This window comes from Spodoptera frugiperda, chromosome 7, assembly GCF_023101765.2.
Source record: "Spodoptera frugiperda isolate SF20-4 chromosome 7, AGI-APGP_CSIRO_Sfru_2.0, whole genome shotgun sequence".
Taxonomy (NCBI): Eukaryota; Metazoa; Arthropoda; class Insecta; order Lepidoptera; family Noctuidae; genus Spodoptera; species Spodoptera frugiperda.
In genome coordinates this window covers 992,689-1,013,071 of record NC_064218.1, presented here as the reverse complement: position 1 = coordinate 1,013,071, position 20,383 = coordinate 992,689, and the positions used below count along the sequence as shown (strand labels likewise).

At 38.3% G+C, this 20,383-nt stretch overlaps 4 protein-coding genes across 5 annotated transcripts; 2 read left to right on the top strand and 2 right to left on the bottom strand.

Annotated features, from left to right (window-relative positions):
• Positions 1 to 884: 884 nt before the first annotated feature.
• Positions 885 to 3,249, bottom strand: LOC118266188 (uncharacterized). The gene has a single exon (XM_050695204.1). It carries the CDS (start codon positions 3,212 to 3,214, stop codon positions 998 to 1,000), a length of 2,217 nt encoding a protein of 738 aa, XP_050551161.1. The 5' UTR covers positions 3,215 to 3,249; the 3' UTR covers positions 885 to 997.
• A 3,710-nt stretch (positions 3,250 to 6,959) lies between these two features.
• LOC126910900 (lipase 3-like) lies at positions 6,960 to 8,491 on the top strand. The gene has a single exon (XM_050695206.1). It carries the CDS (start codon positions 7,050 to 7,052, stop codon positions 8,457 to 8,459), a length of 1,410 nt encoding a protein of 469 aa, XP_050551163.1. The 5' UTR covers positions 6,960 to 7,049; the 3' UTR covers positions 8,460 to 8,491.
• A 6,060-nt stretch (positions 8,492 to 14,551) lies between these two features.
• On the bottom strand, positions 14,552 to 15,935 carry LOC118266043 (dolichyl-diphosphooligosaccharide--protein glycosyltransferase subunit 4). Of its 2 annotated transcripts, none has more exons than XM_035579392.2 (3): positions 15,789 to 15,935; positions 15,293 to 15,409; positions 14,552 to 14,654 (listed from the first exon to the last, which is right to left on the bottom strand). In XM_035579392.2, exon 2 carries the CDS (start codon positions 15,392 to 15,394, stop codon positions 15,293 to 15,295), a length of 102 nt encoding a protein of 33 aa, XP_035435285.1. In that variant the 5' UTR covers positions 15,395 to 15,409; positions 15,789 to 15,935; the 3' UTR covers positions 14,552 to 14,654. The 2 variants fall into 2 exon arrangements, with proteins under 2 accessions (XP_035435285.1, XP_035435284.1); XM_035579391.2 differs by having other exon boundaries at positions 15,297 to 15,409.
• A 1,363-nt stretch (positions 15,936 to 17,298) lies between these two features.
• LOC118266044 (uncharacterized) lies at positions 17,299 to 20,126 on the top strand. Its single transcript, XM_050695205.1, has 2 exons — positions 17,299 to 17,589; positions 17,965 to 20,126. Exons 1-2 carry the CDS (start codon positions 17,455 to 17,457, stop codon positions 19,447 to 19,449), a joined length of 1,620 nt encoding a protein of 539 aa, XP_050551162.1. The 5' UTR covers positions 17,299 to 17,454; the 3' UTR covers positions 19,450 to 20,126.
• Positions 20,127 to 20,383: the final 257 nt, after the last annotated feature.

The window sequence follows — 20,383 nt, the reverse complement described above, 5'->3', positions numbered from 1 at the left end:
CTAATTATTTTACACTACCAGTCTAATATTGATGCGAAATTGTTTTTATTTAAAGTAAATCACTCATTCTCACTTTATATTGTTTATATTGGTGGATTCTGCGAAATACAAATGATACCTTAATGTAGGTAAGGAATATGTAATACATACATACATAATATGTAATGTATTCCTCTATTTCTTTGAATATAAATAATTTATTCTCAGGTTTATCAATAAACGCCTCTTAAAAGTAATTTGTTCATAGTTTTACCAACCTAGTACGTTTACCTACTTAGTATGTAGTTTTATGATGATCTAGATCTAAGACTTGCTCGTTGAAATATTGCAACACATCATCATAATCAACAAACACAACGCAAGCGTTGATACACGTCGGTATTCTGTGGGTTCGTGGTATCACGCCGGTTGAGCGGACTCAATCGTACGGAAGCATTATGTATGGTTCCCTCACTTAAAACTTACTCCATTTATTTATTAAACTATGTTTTATTACAATTTTTACATTCCTGATTTTAATAAAAACAATATTATAATTGACATCAGGCTTCAGGGGTGTTGCATGCTTATTATAATGTACCTACTTACTTATGGTCTTTTATAGAATGTGCAGCTGATCAAGTTTGATCAATGGAGATCCAAACGACGAAAGAACCAAACTTAATAAAATTGGATCTACTAAATAAAGGTTGGTTATATAATAATGTTTGTTTATTCTTGATTTTTTTGTGTACCTTCTTGTGTTATATGAGTATTGGATGCCCGTGAAACTCTCAGGCGGCTAGCGTGAGTTCTAAGGTACTGCGGTGCGTCCATGTGTTTACTACGTGTTATCTCTGTAATATCCAATTATCCTAACACCTGAGTAAGTAATAAAACAAAAGTTTAAAAAGTATGGACGGATTTATTTAATGCGTCGATGAAGTAAAAAAAATAAATTATTACAATGAATGATACATCTACGAAATTATCTAAACAGCCGTGCTCTTATAATAAGTTACTGCTGCTGCTGCTGTTTCTGCATGGATTGGATGAGTCGCTGGTACACCATCTCGGGGGCCTTGGTCGAGAACTGGAAGTCCATGTGGCTGAAGTGTTCCTCAGGCACCCTGAGAGCTTCTCTCACGTTGGGAAGTTCCTTCTGCAGTCTAGCTACGTCTTCAGGGCTGGCTAGCCAGTCTTCCTCGCTGTAGTACAGGGTAACAGGGACTTGTACTTCAGCGATGTTGTACTTAGGAGGCTCTTCCGATCCATACACCTGCCAATTGATGTAGGGGCCATAGTCGTATCTTCTGAACTCATTTGAAGCAACACCTTGTGCGTATTGCTTGATCACCTTGGCAGACGTGTTTGAAGGCAGGTGTCCCATTACAACGGGTAAGATTCTGGGATCCATAGAGTCTACGTTCATTCCAGACATAATGAAGTTTACGTTTGAGCAGAGTTTCTTGTTGCCGATCTCGATCTCGCACAAAACTCCTCCGACGGTGTCGATCAACTCCTTGCTGAGAGTGAAGGCTTGGTTACCAATTTGGCGACTTAAACGTTCTTGGAATTTGTTTGTGGGAGACATCATGCGGAGAAGGGGGCTGCGCACGTTTGTCATGTACACCATGGGTGACAGAGCGTACATCATGATGATCTTGTTGTTGTACTCGGGGCGGGTGGCAGTAAGTGCGAAGAATGACGTAGTTCCTTGTGCGATACCGACGTAGTAAAGTTTCTCCTGTTGGGCTGTCTCCAGAGCGAGGTCGATCATGGCTGGCAAGTCATGAAGAGCGATTTCGTCGTTACTGAATTGCCAGAAATCTGACATAGCGGGATGTCTGGAGACGTGGCGTCTGGAGTACTTGTTACCACGAGCGTTACCGAGCCATACATCGTAGCCAGCATCAGCAAGCAAGTAAGCGAGTGACTTGCCAGGTCCCATGAGCAGCCAGTCGTCAGCACTTCCAAGAACACCGTGCATCAGGAAAACAACAGGCCTCTTCTGAACATCACGAGTTCGCATCTTAGGGGGAATTCTGAAAACAGTGAGAACGTAGCCATCATCGGTCTTGACAGTGTGCTCCTCGATGGTGTACTGGTATTTCTGTGCCAGTTGGGTGGCGTTGAGCACAACATCTTCATTTTCAGTCTGTTGGGCGATTTCCATAACTTCACGTAACTTGATCTTGTCCTCCTCTTGAATGTGCCTCATTGCCTTCTGGGCATCGCCGAAGATCTTTTCAATGTCTTCTACACCTTGGACAAGAGATTTGGGCCCGACAGTCATTTTTAAACCATTCAATCCAATAACGTTACCGTTGGATTGGACATTTTGGTTGTTCTGGTTCATGATGGAGTCCACAAGGGGCAGTCTTGGTTGAGTCCACCTTTGAGCTCGGAGTTGCTGTACTTCTTTAGCTTGGTTAGTCCATTCCTTGGATTCTTCAGAGGATGATGATGATGACGATTCACGGGTGAGACGAGGCTTGTTATCATGATGATGATGATGATGATCGTGATGGTGATCATGGTTGTGGGAGTGAGATTGGTGATTGTGGGTCGAGTGCCACTCCTGAGAGTTCAGAGAAGGGTGCTCATGAGAAGAGTGGTGGGTAGAGTGCCATTCTTGGGGTTTCTGGGAAGGCTGCTGGTGAGTAGAGTGCCATTCCTGGGGTTCCTGAGGTTTCTGGGAAGGCTTTTGATGGGTAGAGTGCCATTCCTGGGGTTCCTGAGGTTTCTGGGAGGGCTTCTGGTGGGTAGAGTGCCAGTCCTGGGGCTTCTGGTTAGGCTGCTGGTGTCGGGGCACACGCTGAGACTGCTGCTGGTATTGCACGGGCAGGGACGGCTGCAGGTATTCCAGGGGCAGAGACGGCTGCTGGTACTGCAGGGGCACGGACCGCTGCTGGTACTGGGTGATCTCAGGAAGTTGCTCTTGTAATTTGGATGTTTGCTCCCGGAGTTGTTCCTGGAGTTGTACGTTCCAGTTTCTCAGATCTTGCTGCAGTTGTTCTTCTTGGGTTTTCTTGTTTCCAAGAGTGTTGTCCAGGAGGTTTTGACCGACTGATTTGATTGAGTCGAGCAAGCCAAGCGGTTGGTTGATGTATTTATTGTCAAGTATAGGCTGCAGAACACCGAGGCCGTCCACTCGGCGTTCTTGCTGCTTGAAGATGCTCGCAGAGATGCCGGTGGCTAGAGCCAGGCAAGCCAATACACAAGCTGCCTTCATCTTGCCGGTTTGAACTGTGTCGAATGTAGAGAAATGGCCAGTATTTATATGCTTTATTTTATGAATTCAGCAATCTGACTATGTGGTTGTGTATGTGTGAGTGGCGTGCGTGCGCAGGCGCAACGTCGTTAGTGCAGCGTAAGCGCAAGCCGTTGTTAGTGTACCTGTAGCGAAGTCAGCAATCCTTGGAAACATTTAATTTGTTACTGTTTGCATTTCATAACATAATATCACGCGTTTTTATTTGCCGAAAGGGTCAGTAGATGTGTTAATTATTGAACTAAAGATACACCTTGTATGATTTTTAAAGAGTATGAAATCATAAATCGGCAATATTAAGTAGGTAAATTAAACTTACCGTAAGTACCCGCCTAATGTTGAGAGAGTACAAAGATAGAGCGAATTGACCAGCATGTTTGGTAGTCTGAATTAATGATGTACAGCATACCGATCAGTGATTTAAACCAATTACGTAGGTACAATACATTGCCTTACTTACCGTCATACTCACAGTCATTAAATGGTTACTTAACCCAGCTCTTAGCAATTGTTTTCGATACAACACCGTTACTAAGGAATAGTTTAAATAATCATTAAATGACTCTAAGAGCGGCACTTAGACAAAAAGATATTAGGTACAAATATATCTAATTAAAAGTTTAATAATTGTCAAACAAGATAATTGTAATATTAATAATTAATAATACCAGTCCATTAACCACTCACACCCATAACCAAATCATTTTCTTCAATCAATATTGAAGAAAATGATTTATAGTCCTGCATCAGCCGGGCTGATGTCCCATTACATTTAGATTATTATGATATTAGCACATATTAATTATAATGTTAGCACATATGTTTAGATTTTAAGAAATAATTTTGTATTTTAGTGTGCACTTTGTTAAAATGAATAAATGATTAGATTAAAATTGTTCAACGGGCCTCTGCGAGTTGGCTTCGGCTCCTCGTACGCGTTCCAAAGGTCCGGGACCCTGTGGTCCCGTGAATAGAAAGGACAAATTAATAATATTGTAACCAATAAAATTACATAAATATTGTAATAATTTAAAAGGGCAAGTAGAGTGCAGTAGCGCATGTGTTGGGCAATTAGTGATGTGTCGCCAGAAAATAAATAATACGAACCGTAAGTTAGATATAGACTTTCAAGGAATAAACTTTCGTAGGGTTTTAAACGAGAGGTATTTTTACGTAGGTTTCTACCAATACTACCTAATTAAATAGGTTATTGGTTCATGATGTATGTATGTAGAACACAATTTTCACCTAGGTACTTTACTAATTCGAACTCCGTGCTAAATTAAACAAAAATTGTGCTATTTTACTATCAGATACTTATGTACCTGCCTACTTAACCTATTTTGTTCAATTCTGAATTCGGATTGAGCTTGATTTATCAGACCAACGAGGTAACCCCCTTTACAAAAAGGTCTGCCACTGTCTTCCAATCACTACATAGTATAAAACAAAGTCATTTGCTCTGTCTCTATTTCCCTTTGTATGCTTAAATCTTTAAAACTAAGCAATGGATTTTGAAGCGGTTTTTTTATAGATAGAATTATTCAAGAGCAAGGTTTATAGGTATGTATCACCCCCTATTACATGGGACTTAAAACACAAATGGTGTAAAGCGGGTGCTCAACATAATACTACACCGTACACCTCTGCCTACCCCTTCGGGGAAAAAGGCATGATGTTGCTCTAGATACAGAACCTTAAAAATATAAAACTTGCAATACCCGAGTATATTGTTATTTAACTACATAAACTCGGATTACACACATTATGTACCTACATAGTCCATTTCGACCGCACGGTTGGCGCAGTGGCTGGCTACCATGCAACATGTCGCGGGTTCGATTCCCGCACGGGACAACACTTTGTGTGATCCACAAATTGTTGTGCCGGATCTGGGTGTCGTATTGTGTACGTGAACTTGTATGTTTGTAAACGCACCCACAATACAGGAGAAAATCCTAGTGCAGGGCAACGCAACAATAAAAAAATATACAACGAAATACGACGCAAGCGTTGTTCGAGCCGGCCCATTCGTGCGGAAGCATGGCTCTCCCATACTTTGTCCATCTTTGTGGGGATAAAAAGATGTGATGATAATATTAGGTATGTGTTAAATACTTAAGTAAAGCCAGGGAGTTATACTAGTTTATTATGCATATTAATAGGTAGCACTGTAGGCTGCTTGTAATCAGCAAAATTATCGAAAAACTGTGTTGTAAGTGCACAGACTTTGGACCAAAGTATTTAGCAATAAAATTAAATGCTAACATATTGCCATGTGCGCACAAAATTAAATATTGACGTATAAGTAACTAATAATGTTTTAAAACTATACAATTTAATACTCTTTACTTTGCTTATATTTTTGAGCTGACTATTTTCCTGATGGTAAGTGGTTACCGTTGGATATGTACGTATATTCAACAAGGAAGTAGCAGTGAATGATGTTAAACTACCATCTCCATTTCGCTAAGACCCTCTTTTATAAAGGAGGGCCATAGTCCAGCACAGAACTGGTCACGGGCTGTAGTAGGTTTGCCAGATCCAGATTGATAATTTCCTGGACATTTCTAGGGCCACGAAAGAATCTGAGTCTAGTGCCCCATCCGATACTAAACTGTAAAAGTAGGAATTAAGTAGGTACCTCACCCTTCTCGCCCCTCAACTCATGCAGTGGGGCTTGCGAGCACGTTACAATGTAATGTTTGATTTTCGCAGCCATAGTATTGTATTTTTGTGAAAAATAGTATTTTTTCATTCCAGGAGAGCAAAGTTTGACTGCACGGTTGGTGCAGTGGCTGGGCAACTGACTGCCGTGCAACGTGTAGCGGGTTCGATTCCCGCACGGAGCAACTTTTTGTGTGATCCACAAATTGTTGTTTCGGGTCTGGGTGTTATGTGCATGTGAAATTGTATGTTTGTAAACGCACCCACGACACAGGAGAAAATCATAAAGTGGGCAACGTTTAAAAAAAAATACTGAACACGGGACAGCTCACAACATTCCGGGACAATCCTGGGAATCCCGACCCTCAGGCAACTCTAGGCTGTATATGTAGAGTCCATATTATCATCACACATGGAAGGACTACACCCCAACACGCTCAGTGGATGATTAAAATTATGACTTTGGCTTTTTATAATGTTTTAGAATGTTCTAAATTCCCGATGTACGTAGTAGGTACGTAGACCAGGCGATTTTATACGATACGTGCCTTCTCCATCGGAGATTGAAAAGCGAGATGTTATGTTATGTAACAGGCGATTAGGTTTACACTCGATTTCATATCTGATAGGTACCATAATTTTCACACTGCAAGTACAAATACTCTACAATTACATCTATGTACATTAGAAATTAAGAATACTGCATAGTTTGCACAGTGGTTGGGCCACCGACTGTTGAAGAGCGGGTTCAATTCTCGCACGTAGGTAGATACCTAGTTCTTTGTGTAATCCACAAAAATGTTGCAGGCCTAAGCGTGTGAACCGTGTGATTTATTCATTTATAAATGCATCTGCCAATGACACAGGACATACACAAAATTTGGACAATTCTAAAATAATACCTACTAGCTCTACCTGGGTACGTCTTGCGGTAGTCGAAACATTAAAGCATTAAAGCACGCTGTAGGCAATTGTAAACAAGTATATTATTGACAATGACATAGACACTTCATTTACCCATCACTAATAAGCGGAAAGATCAAATCGTAAAAACTATACCGGCAAGGTCGGCCATGGCACCCGAAACGAGCAGTTTACACTCAGCTCAGACCCAAACAACTCGTGCGATATGTCTAAAAAGTTCTTATTTATTCTCGCTATGATTAACTTCAGTAACGGACATCTTGTGGACTATCTCATCTCAAGCTCAATAGCGAAAACAAAAGAGCACTTTATTGAAACGCTAATTACGCATCCAATAATAAGTTCAACATCGTTTGTGACATCTAACGCTTTCGCAGCCGCCGTGAACCTAGTAACCAAGTTGCCCCTAGCAGTTTCAAGAGCTATTGGACCTGTCCGACTCAGTTCGCGAATTAGCAAAACAAACAACATCGATGTAGTCGATAAACTCATTGCTGACTTCAACGCGGGCAAGAAAAATGAAGATGCAACTATGAGCATCGACTCAATAATCGTTAAATATGGATATCCAGTAGAAAAGCACGAGGTTATCACTGAAGATGGCTATGTACTGACAATGTTCCGGATTCCGAGCACCGGACCCGCGGTGTTCCTGATGCATGGGTTACTCGGGAGTGCGGACGATTACATTGTGGCGGGGCCCGACAGTGGTCTCGCTTACCTCCTCGCGAAGCAAGGCTACGACGTGTGGATGGGCAATGCCCGAGGGTGTAAACATTCTCGACGTCACATGAAATTGAAGCCGTCTAATGCCGCGTTCTGGGATTTTTCGTGGCATGAAATCGGTATCTACGACCTTCCAGCTATGATCGACTACGTATTGAGAAAACGAAATATTGCATCTCTACGATACATCGGCCATTCCCAAGGTACTACGGCTTTCTTTGTGATGGCCTCAGAGAAACCCGAATATAATGCGAAGATATCTGGCATGGTAGCGTTGTCACCGGTAGCGTTTATGTCGAAAGTAAATTCGCCTATAGTCAGGCTGTTATCTCCAGGAACATCATTTCTACACGAATTTTCGAAGCATCTCGGTGTTTATGAATTTTTGCCGGACAACGCCATGATCAATGCATTAAAGATGCTGATATGTGGTACAGGACCTTTGGTCATAATACTATGTAGCAACATTATATTTATAATCGCTGGTTTTGATTTTGGACAGCTCAATATTACGAACTTGCCTGTGATATTTGGGCACTTGCCGGCGGGGGCTTCTATAAAGCAATTCGCTCATTACGGTCAAGGACTCATATCTGAAGATTTTAGGAAATTTGATTACGGCAGTGAGGAGAATATGGTGAGGTATGGTGGGAAGGTGGCTCCGAGTTATGAGCTGGAGAAGGTGGTGGCGCCGGTGTATTTGTTTTACAGCGAGGCAGACTGGCTCGCACATCCGACTGATGTGGAGCAACTACACAAGAAGCTCAGCAATGTGGTGGACACATACAAGATACCGTACGATCAGTTCAATCACGTTGACTTTGTGTTCGCTAAAGACGTCAAGAAATTAGTTTATAGAAAGCTCCTAAAAGTAATTTCAACATTTTGAAAAAATGTGTATTTAGTACAAATGTCTAATATAAGTATTCATGTATTCTCAATATAGACAATGATCAAATTACTCAATTATTGACTTTTATTAACAACGCAACGTCACGCCTTTTATCCCCGAAGGGGTAGGCAGAGGTGCACATTACGAAACTTAATGCCGCTATACAATGTAGGTACCTACATCCACTTTTCACCATATATTTAGACTTTTATATGTATTAACACTTTGTAAAATAAAACCTAATTTTATAAATTACCGTTAAATTATTATTATTGTATTAAATAGTTATTATCTAATTAACCGCTAACCGCTAGCATGCGGTTTTAATTCCAATAACGATAAATTCCAATGTTCCTCGTTGGTTAAGTGGTTGCACGTGCAACTGGAGCATACAAGGTGTCAGGTTCAATCCACTGGTCGACTGACGTGTCTTGTGTTTGTATAAATCTGTACTGTATCGTCATGCCTTTTATCCCTGAAGGGGTAGGCAGAGATGCACATTACGACACGTAATGCCACTGCCATGTTTGTATTTTTTTATGATTAATCTATCTTATACAGATCTTTATATTAGCATTGATCCCCGTTGTTGGTACCTAATTAGAATCGCCTCTGGCCTATAACAAACAGACTGATTAACACGACTGCACAGTTGGTGGCTACTGCTTAACGTACCGCGGGTTCGTTTCTCAAACTTAGAAAATATTTGTAAATAATATATTGGCTTCAAACAGTGAAAAACTTGTGTGGACAACTGCAACTGGGCCTCTTCTTCATCAGAGGGTGTGCCATAATCTCTACATTTGTTTGACAGACAGGCTATAGCTTTCAGCCGTCCATTGTATAGTCTCAAAAGGTTGAAACGAGTTAAATCTTTAGATCAAAATTGAGTCGTTCGAGATTGTATGGAGTAGGTGGGTTTCAAAAACTGAGATCCGAGGTTTTTAAAAGTCAAAATGTTACGAATGTCACGGGAAGAGTACCTACTGAGTGTGAGTAGATAAGAAAAAATGCAACGTCACGTATATCCTCGAAGGGGTAGGCAGAGGTGCATATTACGGCACGTAATGCCAATGTACACCCACTTTTTACCATTTGTGTTTTAAGTCCCGTGTAATAGAGGGTACCTAAGCCTATTGCCATATACCGGGCACAAATCCAGCCTCCGTGCTATCACAGAAGTTTTTAAAAAACCGAATAAAGCTCAGTAATACTTTGCCCGATGCGGGAATCGAACCCAAGACCCCTTGCCCGGCACTCGCAACGCTACCATTCGACCAACGAGGTAGTCCAACGAGTGAGTAGGTAACAGTTGTGACAAATTAATGTACCTATACCTAAACCCAGGTATTATTTACTCAAACTTACAATAAACCTGGTACCATTACAGTAAAATACCTTGAAGATATGAATTACGCAAACAGATGATGATAGCGAAAATATCATGGGCAGGAAATTGAAAGAATGATTTGCAAAACAAAAGGAAACACGAGCGACACGAGGGTGCTTCGCTAGCTGTTTGTCAGTAATTAGTAATTTAGTTGCCGTAAGCATGACCTCGATAATTTGTTTGTTCGATACCTTTAATTCCAGCTCGAGTTCAACGTTTAAGAAGAATTTAATAAATAAGAATTTTTACTGGTACCTACTATAAGATTCGCCCCCGGCTTCGCTTTTCAAAAGAATAATAAGCGACCAGAATAATAAGCAAATCAGCAAATATAACCAATATTTTTTGCGCCCTTTTCCCGAATTCCCAACTAAGTATTGTAGTCAGAGCTTACTTTTACCAACCTGGCAAACTGGCTTATGTTTGAGTATTAATCGTTTTTTTTTATATATGGGATTGAATTTCTGTTAGTTTTTTATATAAAGTTAGGGGCCATCCATAAATAACGTCACACCTTAAGCGCGGGGAGGGGGTCGATGAAGTGTGACAAAGGGGCGGAGGGGTCTTAAATATCGTGATGTCACATTTTAATTATTAAGTATAATCTAACTGTTAAAACACGAACTTGGAACTATTATCGAAAAACTCAATAAAATCTAGATGTGAAATTATGAAATGTGACGTCACACTAGGGAGAGGAAGGTTCACGTTCACCAATTGTGACAAGGACGGGGAAGGGGTCAAAAATCATGAAATTTGTGTAACGTAATTTATGAATCGCCCCTTACTACTCGCATATCGCATACACAGGAGGGTTTAATTATTTAGCCACCTCTACTACATGACTTAGGTACAGTGCGGTGAATCTGCTTTTAGCAAGTAAGCGTGGTGGTTAATGCTCCCTTCCGCGTGCGAGAAGAAGTACATACATTGTAACATAGTCAAAGTTAAAATTTATTTGTTTCAATTAGACCGACGAATTCTGAACTTCAAATCTAGCTAAATATTATACCTACCTAATATAAAAAAATGTCTGTCCGTCGGTGTAGGTATGACGAAGCAGGCATAATGGTAGAGTCGTAGGCAGACGCTATTATAGGTAAGTTACATATAACAAGGTAATAGGTAATTATGTTCTATGCGACTTAAAAATTAAGTTAAAAATGTTTATGAGCTATTCCTAAATGAAGTAAATAAATAGATACTTATTCGGTATGTAAGTACCCAAAAGCATCATCTGTTTTAATAGCGTTCGAATTATTTAGTGGTTTCAGTTCCTTTCATTTAAAATAGATTTAGTCTACGCCCTACGTCAGTATATTGCTATGTAAATACCTGCGTACTTGATTTAATAATAAATTAGGTACTGTATAGGCAATAAATTCCAATATGAAGATTAATCCCGGTGCCTAGGTATAGGTACTTCATGTATAAGCTATACAGTTTTGATGTCTGAGTAGGAGAGATGGTCGCCCATCCACAAATCGATTTCAGCGGGCGTAGCATAACCAGATTATCTGGCGGACTGGCAATTTGTGCAACCATGACAGCATGTTTTTGGTATGCTTACAAACCTCTCATACCGCAATGTAAAATAAAGAGATTTATATCTAAACAATAATTGTTAATTAATGATAATGATGAAAATGTGGTAAGGTAACGCCTGAAAAATGCGAATTAGCAAGAAAACTTCAGACTTAACTTGAAGCTCTATTTCTTACATAGGTGGCTACCACTCCACTTTATTTAGGATTTGGATAATATACGTAGGTATCATGAAGATACCTGAGATGTGAAAGGCATTACAATACTCCTTAGGCATTATGTGTACGGCGCGTCGTCGTCCACGCGCGCGCCATTAGTCTACTATAGATAGGGCTCATTGGTTGACGGTCCGTTAGAAAAAAAAAGCAAATAAAATAAAATTAAAAAGAAAACTACAGTTATGGAAGAATAAATACTATAGTAACTAACATATTAAAATGAAGTGCTTGCTAACATTATAATTTACTAGCTGTGCCCGCGACTTCGTCCGCGTGGAATAGTTATTTTAGGCATTATATTTATTTTTGCAAACAACTTTCTTTGTTATCCACGGTTAATTTGTGCATTGAAAATTCGTGATAGCACTGGATTATGATTATAAGGAACAATCCACACTCATTTCTATACTATATGTGTTTCCACTGTTTTCCGGAAACCTATAGGTTGGGTAACCGCCACCCCGGTTTGTGTTTCAAAAATAAAATTTCTAGGGTACTTTTTAGATGGGCTCGCTACATACGCGTTATAGCAGTGGTAAGTTCCCTCTTTAAAGAGTGGCTTGAGAGGCGTCACGGCGTCCTCACCTACCGCCTGACGCAGGTACTTACCGGACACGGAAGTTTCGGTTGGTACCTGTTTCGAATTCGGCGGGAGGAAACACCCGGGCGTTTCGTCTGAGTGTCGTCATTGCAAGGACCGCCCGGAAGATATGGTGGAGCATACAGTGGCGGTGTGCATTGCATGTGCTGAGCATCGCCATGTCCTTAGGGATGTGAATGGCAACACGTTACACATGAAGGACGGAAGGAGATACACGTTACACAACACGCAACACACATGAAGGGGAAAAGGGACGCCGTCTCCCCCTTCTGCGAAGCAGTAATGCTAGCTAAGGAGGAGGCGGAGCGCGTGAGGGAACGATCCTCATCACGCCCCAGCCGCCGCAGAAGACACTCCGGGCGTCGAGGATCGCGTGACGATCCCCGGCCACCGTAAGCGCGGGTCTGCGGACGGCAAGTAAGAGTAGCTCGTCGCCCGATCGAGCGGTACGCACGGGTCTGGTTTAGACCCGTGCGTACCGTGTGTCGCGTTCTGTGAGCGCCTCAAAGAGCCAGGCCACTACAGATGGGACCCAATAGGGTTGATGCCCGATCCGGTGCTGCAGACAACGTAAAAGATTACCGGGGCCCCGGCTCAAATCAGAACGGGGTGATTTTTACACTCCTTCTCGCTTCACCCAAGGCAGGAGTAGCCAACGGATGATTTTCCCCCCTCAAAAAAAAGAAAGAGTACTTATAGAACAAATGTTTTCTTTCATACGTGGTGACGCAAGGTTATGAAATCCTTAAGGACCATATTTTTATACCCTATCATATTTTTATGACAATAAAATGAAGAATTGGATTTTTTTGTTTGTCAATTGTTTCAGCCGATATATTATTGCACTATACGTAGAATCTGGTTGTACTTTGTTAGACAGCCACAATAAAATGTGGGCGTGTGGTAAACCGCTTTTTTGCCATTCTACGCTGTAAACAAACGCTTTCGGTGGTCAATGATCAAAAAATGTTTTACTTCGTTAGTAAGACTATATTTTTTTTGAGTATAGCAAACAATGCCTCTCCTCCTGGCAGCGTCGTGTTTCGCACATCATGCGGCGCGGGTGAATTTTATATCGGAGTTATTTTAAAATTGTAATATCTTCTAAGATGTTTATTGAAGTTTAGTGTTGTCAAAGACAATTTTGTTCACAATTAAATACTCTTAATGAACAACACATTTATTTCGATAAAGATTAATATTTTTTCGTTAATACAACTCTTAACAAATAATGCATTAATTTCGACCCGGTTTGATTACCATAAAAACGATTCTAGTAAGTTAATCCTTAAAGATAGACATATACTGTCGCGGACTTTTTTTTAGATCATTTTAAGAGGAATAATTCTTTCATACATATAATTTTCGTATCTTGCACCATTTTCGCAGCGCACGCAACGGAAGCCCTCAAGAATTAATAATGTCCCCCGTTTTATCCACATTTTCCTTTATTTCTTCGCTCCTAATAGTTATAGCGTGATGTTTTATAGCCTATAGCCTTCCTCGATAAATGGACTATCCAACACAAAAAGAATTATTCAAATCGGACCAGTAGTTCCGGATATTAGCGCGTTCAAACAAACAAACAAACTCTTCAGCTTTATAATATTATAGTATAGATAGTATAGATGACAAGTTTAAACATATAAAAAAATATAATTATGCAACCTTTTATCCCTCCCTGAGAGGGTAGAGGTGCAAATTACGGCATGTAATACCGCTATACAAAGTACAGTAAACTTTTCACCATTTCTGTTAGAAGTGCCATGTAATAGAGGGGGTGAGCCTATTCTGGGTATAATTCCAGGCTCCGTGCTACTACTGAGAAATTTTCGAAAAAGCGAAAAAAGTCCTGTAATACTTTGCCCGACCCGGGAATCGAACCCGAGACCCCTTGTTCGGCACTTGCGACTAGTTGCGACCAATCGACCAACGAGGCAGAATATAAAAATTATTTTAACAAATCTATCTATACTAATATTATAAAGCTGAAGAGTTTGTTTGTTTGTTTGAACGCGCTAATCTCCGGAATTACTGGTCCGATTTGAATAATTCTTTTTGTGTTGGATAGTCCATTTATCGAGGAAGGCTATAGGCTATAAAACATCACGCTATGACCAAAAGAGTTCAAGCAGAGTGGGTGAAACCGCGCGGAAGTAGCTAGTAAAATATATAATATAATTATAATTATAATCCTCCACTACCTATATAGTTAAGATTGATTTAGCTATACAATTGAGTATGATAGATAAGGAAGAACCTATTATTGTATTTTTTGTATTGGGGTTTTAGATTTTCAGCCGAAACATTATTATATTTATAATAAAAATGACACTTCAGTGAGAATACTTATTTTATTTACATCTTAAACATAACATAGATGGAAAGAGAACATAATCCTAGCACATAGTTGCTTTAACTGGCTGGTTCATGTTTACCTGCAACAGAAAACATATTTAAGCACAATAGTCTTCGCCTCGCCATCCTGGCAGTAAGCGGGTTGGTGGTCAAATGCATACTTATGAAGGTTAAAAAAACAAAGATTGTGAAGTTATTATTATTTCTAGACATCTAAATCATTACTGTATGAACAAACTCTTAACATTTGGCAAAATTATTCTTGGTAATTGAAAGATCTATCTTCTTTTTTTCTTAAATAAGCATTGCGCCACTCGCTCATTTTCTTCTGTATCCTGGGTGCGTTAAACAAACATACAAGTTCACACAGACATACAGATGAAATCCAGATCAGAAACAACAATTTGTGGATCACACAAAGGGTTGTTATGTACGGAAATCGAACCCGCTACACATTGTGTGGAAGCCCAGCCAGTACCCTTAGTATGAGTTTACGTATAAAGTAATCGAAACGAGAGCGCGTTCGGCGCTTTAATTGGCCAGCTCAAATAAACCCACCAATCAGAGCGCCAAACACGCACTTGTTTCAATTACTTTAAACGTAAAACATACTCATACTAAGGGTACAGGTTACCCAGCCACAGCCCCAATTGTGCAGTCTTCAAGCAGCTTTAGCAAGTTTTTTTCTAATCATGTTCAATGTATGTTGGTATTATACCTACTTGCTGTTGACATTGATGTAGTGGTATAGGATTACTAATAAGAATATGGACACTCCCACGAAGTTGGAGAACACTGCCAGTTGCATGTCGGTGATCATGATGACCGTTTATAGCTGAAAATTAACAATTTTTACGTTATTTGGAGATAAAATAGAAGAAAAGCAGAAATTTAAAAGGTTGTCTAACATTGTGTAGCCTACAGCCCGTAGGCTACATATTCGACTACACTTTCAACATTGACTTGTTCTAAAAATCAATTGAATTACGCGCTTAAAACGACCCACTGATCCAATTGTTGTATCTGAATTTTTCAAGTATCTAATACTGTAATCTTGCATACGTATTGTTTTAGGTCTAAACTGAATGATATCATCTAAAACGAAGTGCGTGCATGCGATAATGAAATTCACTAGTAAACTTTAATATTTATACAATAACAATAGGAATAGAACAGGAAATTGATAAAATGTGTAAACTTTACCGAATACTTACAAAATCTTTATTACAAGAAAATTCAAGAAATACGATGCCGTCCGGCTGCCGCAATAAAAACAAGTACACGTCAGCCACAGCGGTCGCTGTCACTGTCAAAAGTCGATAGTAATAGTAATAGAAAAAATATAATTTTAAGCATATTTCTGAATGTTTGATGTAATTTTTTTTTAGTTTTCTTTTGTACAAAGTACTCATATTTTGATGTAGTGTTCAAAATAACATTTCTTTCAACTTATACTACGTGTATGCAATAAAAGCAAAATAATTAACTGTTTAAAATATCACTTCAACTTAACGATTTTAACCAATATAATTTTATGTAATGCTTTATAACACACTTAGCAGATGCATTGATCCCTGGAATGTAACGTCTATTACGATAAAAAAAGCAAACAGAATATTGATTAACCTACTGTTAACCAAGTGATATTAACGTCTTATGCCGCATTTTTAAGTACTACCTACTAATTACTCTCTATAATCATATATTTTGATCGAAAAGTTAAGATATAACAATTTAAATAAAAACTTAGTGACGTAATTTTGAGTTATCCTATAATTATTAAGCTAGCCGCACACACTCAATAATATTGTCAATAAAGTATGTATTGTCAATAATATTGTGTGTGTGCGATGTTTTCCTGTATTGCGGTATTGTTCAATAATTTGTAGATTATCCAGAAATTCTGATTTTGTCACGTCAATATCGGGGGGAGGCAGGGGTATTGTCAATTATATTGACGTGTGCGGGCGCACGACAATATTTTAGGAGGAAAAGATTTCAAGGCAGGTGGACGTTCGTGTCATTTCTTCAAAATGGAAGACGAAAACAGTATCCAAAGCGAAAATAGTGTTGATTCTCTTGATAATAGTACCCTTAAAAAACACTATTTGTCAATAAAACATGGGAAACTTATCCAGATTATGGAATGCAAAGCATATCGTGATACAGTTAAGAAAAATAATGCGCTTGATAAATTGCTCGAGATTTATAAAAAAATCAAACCAAATAGTACAAGAGAAGACAAAAAGAAAAAAAATAATTCATAATAAAAAAAAAAAAAATAATTATAATAATTTTTTATTTTTTTTTTAATTAATTAAAAAAATTAATTAATTAGTTTTTGAAAGCTGCTATCTCTCATTCTCATGTAATTTTTAAAATCATTTTCTTTTGTAACTCGTAGTTCATTTATTAGATTAAAGTGATTTAATCCAGCTTTTTTTCTCATCCAGTCCTTAATCCATCGTTTCTTTCTTGATTGCCTTTTTTTAGTTAGTAAAATTAATGCAATACTCAATGCAACGACTTATTTCTTTCTTTCCATTATGTTCAACGTGCGCACATGAATCTAGCTGCGGAACTGAAGATTGTACTGAAAAATTGACAATAATATTGTGTAATGTGCGGGGATCATTTTATTGATGAAGATATTGACAATCTTGCATTGACAATATTATTGAGTGTGTGCGGCTAGCCTATAATTATTAAGATAGGCAACACTAACACAAAAAAATATTGTCAAAGTTGTCAAAATTTTACGTTTTCAATTTGTTTTCAGCGACTTTGTTTATTATGTTAATTTAATAAATATATTCAATTAAAGCATTTTAGAGGGGAAAGCTCCTATCGGTAACCGGGCTTTCAACTGTAAGCATAAGAATGTATTTCTCCTCAATAAGTTCCCGGTTACTTTTGTACGACACCAACAGTTGGGATTTGAAAAAAAGTTATTGGTGTTATGAAGGCATATTGCGAGATATATCGTGGAGCGATGATAGTAAATATATATTGCAGGTATGTGCTCCATTTAAACTATTTTTTAAATTAATGTATCCCACCAAACTTGTTTAGGAATATACCCATAGAGTTAGGTAACAGTACTAGTTTTGTGTTTGTATAGCCTCGAATCAATTATAATCTCTGGGTGTGCCAAGTATTCCATTGTCCGAGTTCACACAATGGTTGTATATAGAATATTTGATTTGTAGTTGTGAACCTACTTACACTGACTGTCTGAGTCAGAGAGCAAGCCTAAAATTACTCTGTAAAAAGGTATAAACTCGGCTTACGAGTTCAATTCAATTGTCATATATAAGTAATATAATAGGTACAGTATAAAAAAATTATCATTGGATAAAATGTACCAATGTGTTGTATTTTGTGTTCCAGGTCAATTCAAAGGGTGTAGTAGAGATACTAAGCCCAGCTGATCATGACATCAGGACTCTACAACATATACCATTAAAGGACACTTGGTCCGCAAGCTTTCATCGTGATGGTCACCGTAACATTGCAATTGGCACTAAAAGTGGAAATGTAATGATATGGGACACCAAGAACAAAAACATAACTAAAACATTCCCAACTCCTTGCCAACAGTCATGTGTAAACTTTGTCAGTTACAATGCCAAGAACACTAGTCTCGCCGCATCTATGCAGAATGGGGATACAGTTATCTATGGCCTTGTTTCTAACATTCCTGTGCTCACAGTGAAGCTTTCCTGCTCTAAAAGTGTCTCTGCAATGAAGTTTCATCATGAGTGCCGATCTTTACTTGGTCTAGCCACAGACGAAGGCCATATTGTTATACGCGATATCACTACAAATAAAGACAAAGCCTTCTTTGAAAATGTCCATGCATCTCCAATCAGTGATATTGCATACTCTCTCATAAACAAAGATGTGTTGCTCTCTACTGGGTATGACAAAATAATGCATGTCTATGATGTTCGATTACAGAATGTAGTTTCAACAATAAGGACCTCATACACTTTGACTTCTTTAGCAATTAATTCTGAAAATCAGGTAGCTCTTGGTACTAAAAATGGCCTGGTGCTAATGTATGATCTTAGGGATCTTACTGCACCCTCTAAGGTATTAAAAGGCCATGAAGAAGAGGTCCACAAAGTGGCATTTCAACCAATGAGACGCAAGATGCTGTCAGCTGATATTAGTCTTCGTGAAGAAATAGAGATCCATAATAATCAGTCGCCACATAAGAATTCTTCGCCAATTCGCCATAGAACTTCAGATATGTTCTTTGTTTCGGATTCCCCGCCTAGAATTAATAATCTTGATATTTCTCCACAAGGAGGTGATGCTAAAGCAGATTCATTCCTTGTTATGATGGGCCTCGATAAATCTAATGATTTTGAAGAAGATGCAAATAAATCTACAGAATTTGAGAGAAGGAGTGACAGACATGATATTAGATACCGTCAATTGGATGCAGAAAAAAATATCAGTAAAGTGTCAACTCCTATAAATAGTCGTAACACTGAAAATTTGGGCTTTCCTTCACCTGTGATAACAAATGGTGTTCCTGATGATGGAAGAGTTTCTAATGTTAATTTGTCACTCTTAAAGCCATCAAACTCAACCCAAGCTTTGGCTGTGGAGTCAAAGGCTGTTGATGATCTAAAAGACTTCATCAAACTGACTCTAGGAGATGTGGCTGATGACAACAGGAACTATTTCCTCCACATAATGATGGCTTTGACTAAGCAGAAGTTGTATTTGGAGAAGCAACTGTCTGGCATGAGTGAGCAATTACAAAATATGATGCATATTCAAAATGCTTTAGTTGAAACAAATAGAAAACTTGCCTTTGAAATTGATCAGCTGAAAGCTAGGCAGGCAGGCAGTTATTTATAACTTGCTTATGAGTATATTCCAAATTCAAGATATTAAATTATGTGATTAATTGAGTGTTGCCAGATTTGTTTGATTGCTTAAAATAAATTGTTCTTGGATTTACATCAATGAGGTGCAAAAATCAACATTCCAAAAAAAGTCTGTGCAACACAGTATGTTAGGTGTACTATTCACATGCATAATATTGTCAACATTAATTCTTCTTCTATTGTCTAACGTTTTAGTGCTCTCTAGATCCTGCAAGGATAACTCTAGCTGAAAAAAAATAAATAATTAAAACAGAATCTCAAAAATTCCTCAAATAAAAAAATTATAAGTAGATTGTTGATAGCTATGAAATTGTATCAGAAAATCTGAATAATGTTAAGCAATTAGTAAATTGTTGTGACTGAAAATAGGGAATAAACATTCCTTTAAATACTTATAGTGCCAAATCTATATTGTATTAATAAAATGAATTTGCATGTACAAGGCATGAAGTTTAACTAGTTTACCTGTGCCATTAAAGAAATATTATGTTTCACAAATAACCAGTATTTTATTAGTGGACAATAATCAATTTTTTAGCTTGTTTGTAACTAAATGCTGTGAATGTTTGCATTTCGTTGTTGTTATTAATTTGATTGTTAATAGTTACATAATAAGTAGATGTGGATTCAATAAACACTTTTCTAACACTCAGTATTTTATTGATTGTAAGTATATTTCTACTGTATTCAGTAGATTATGAAGTTTTCTGTACTATTTGATTATAAGTACTTAGCAGTATTTTGATTTACGTAGAGATTAAAATCAAGCCAATAGGAAATGAGTAGAGTACCTAACTTCTTTTATATTTATATAAATTATATATTTATTGTTTGGTACCTAACTCTGGTATCGAGCCACAGTCATGATGATACCAACAACATATCAACTTTCCACTTATAGTATG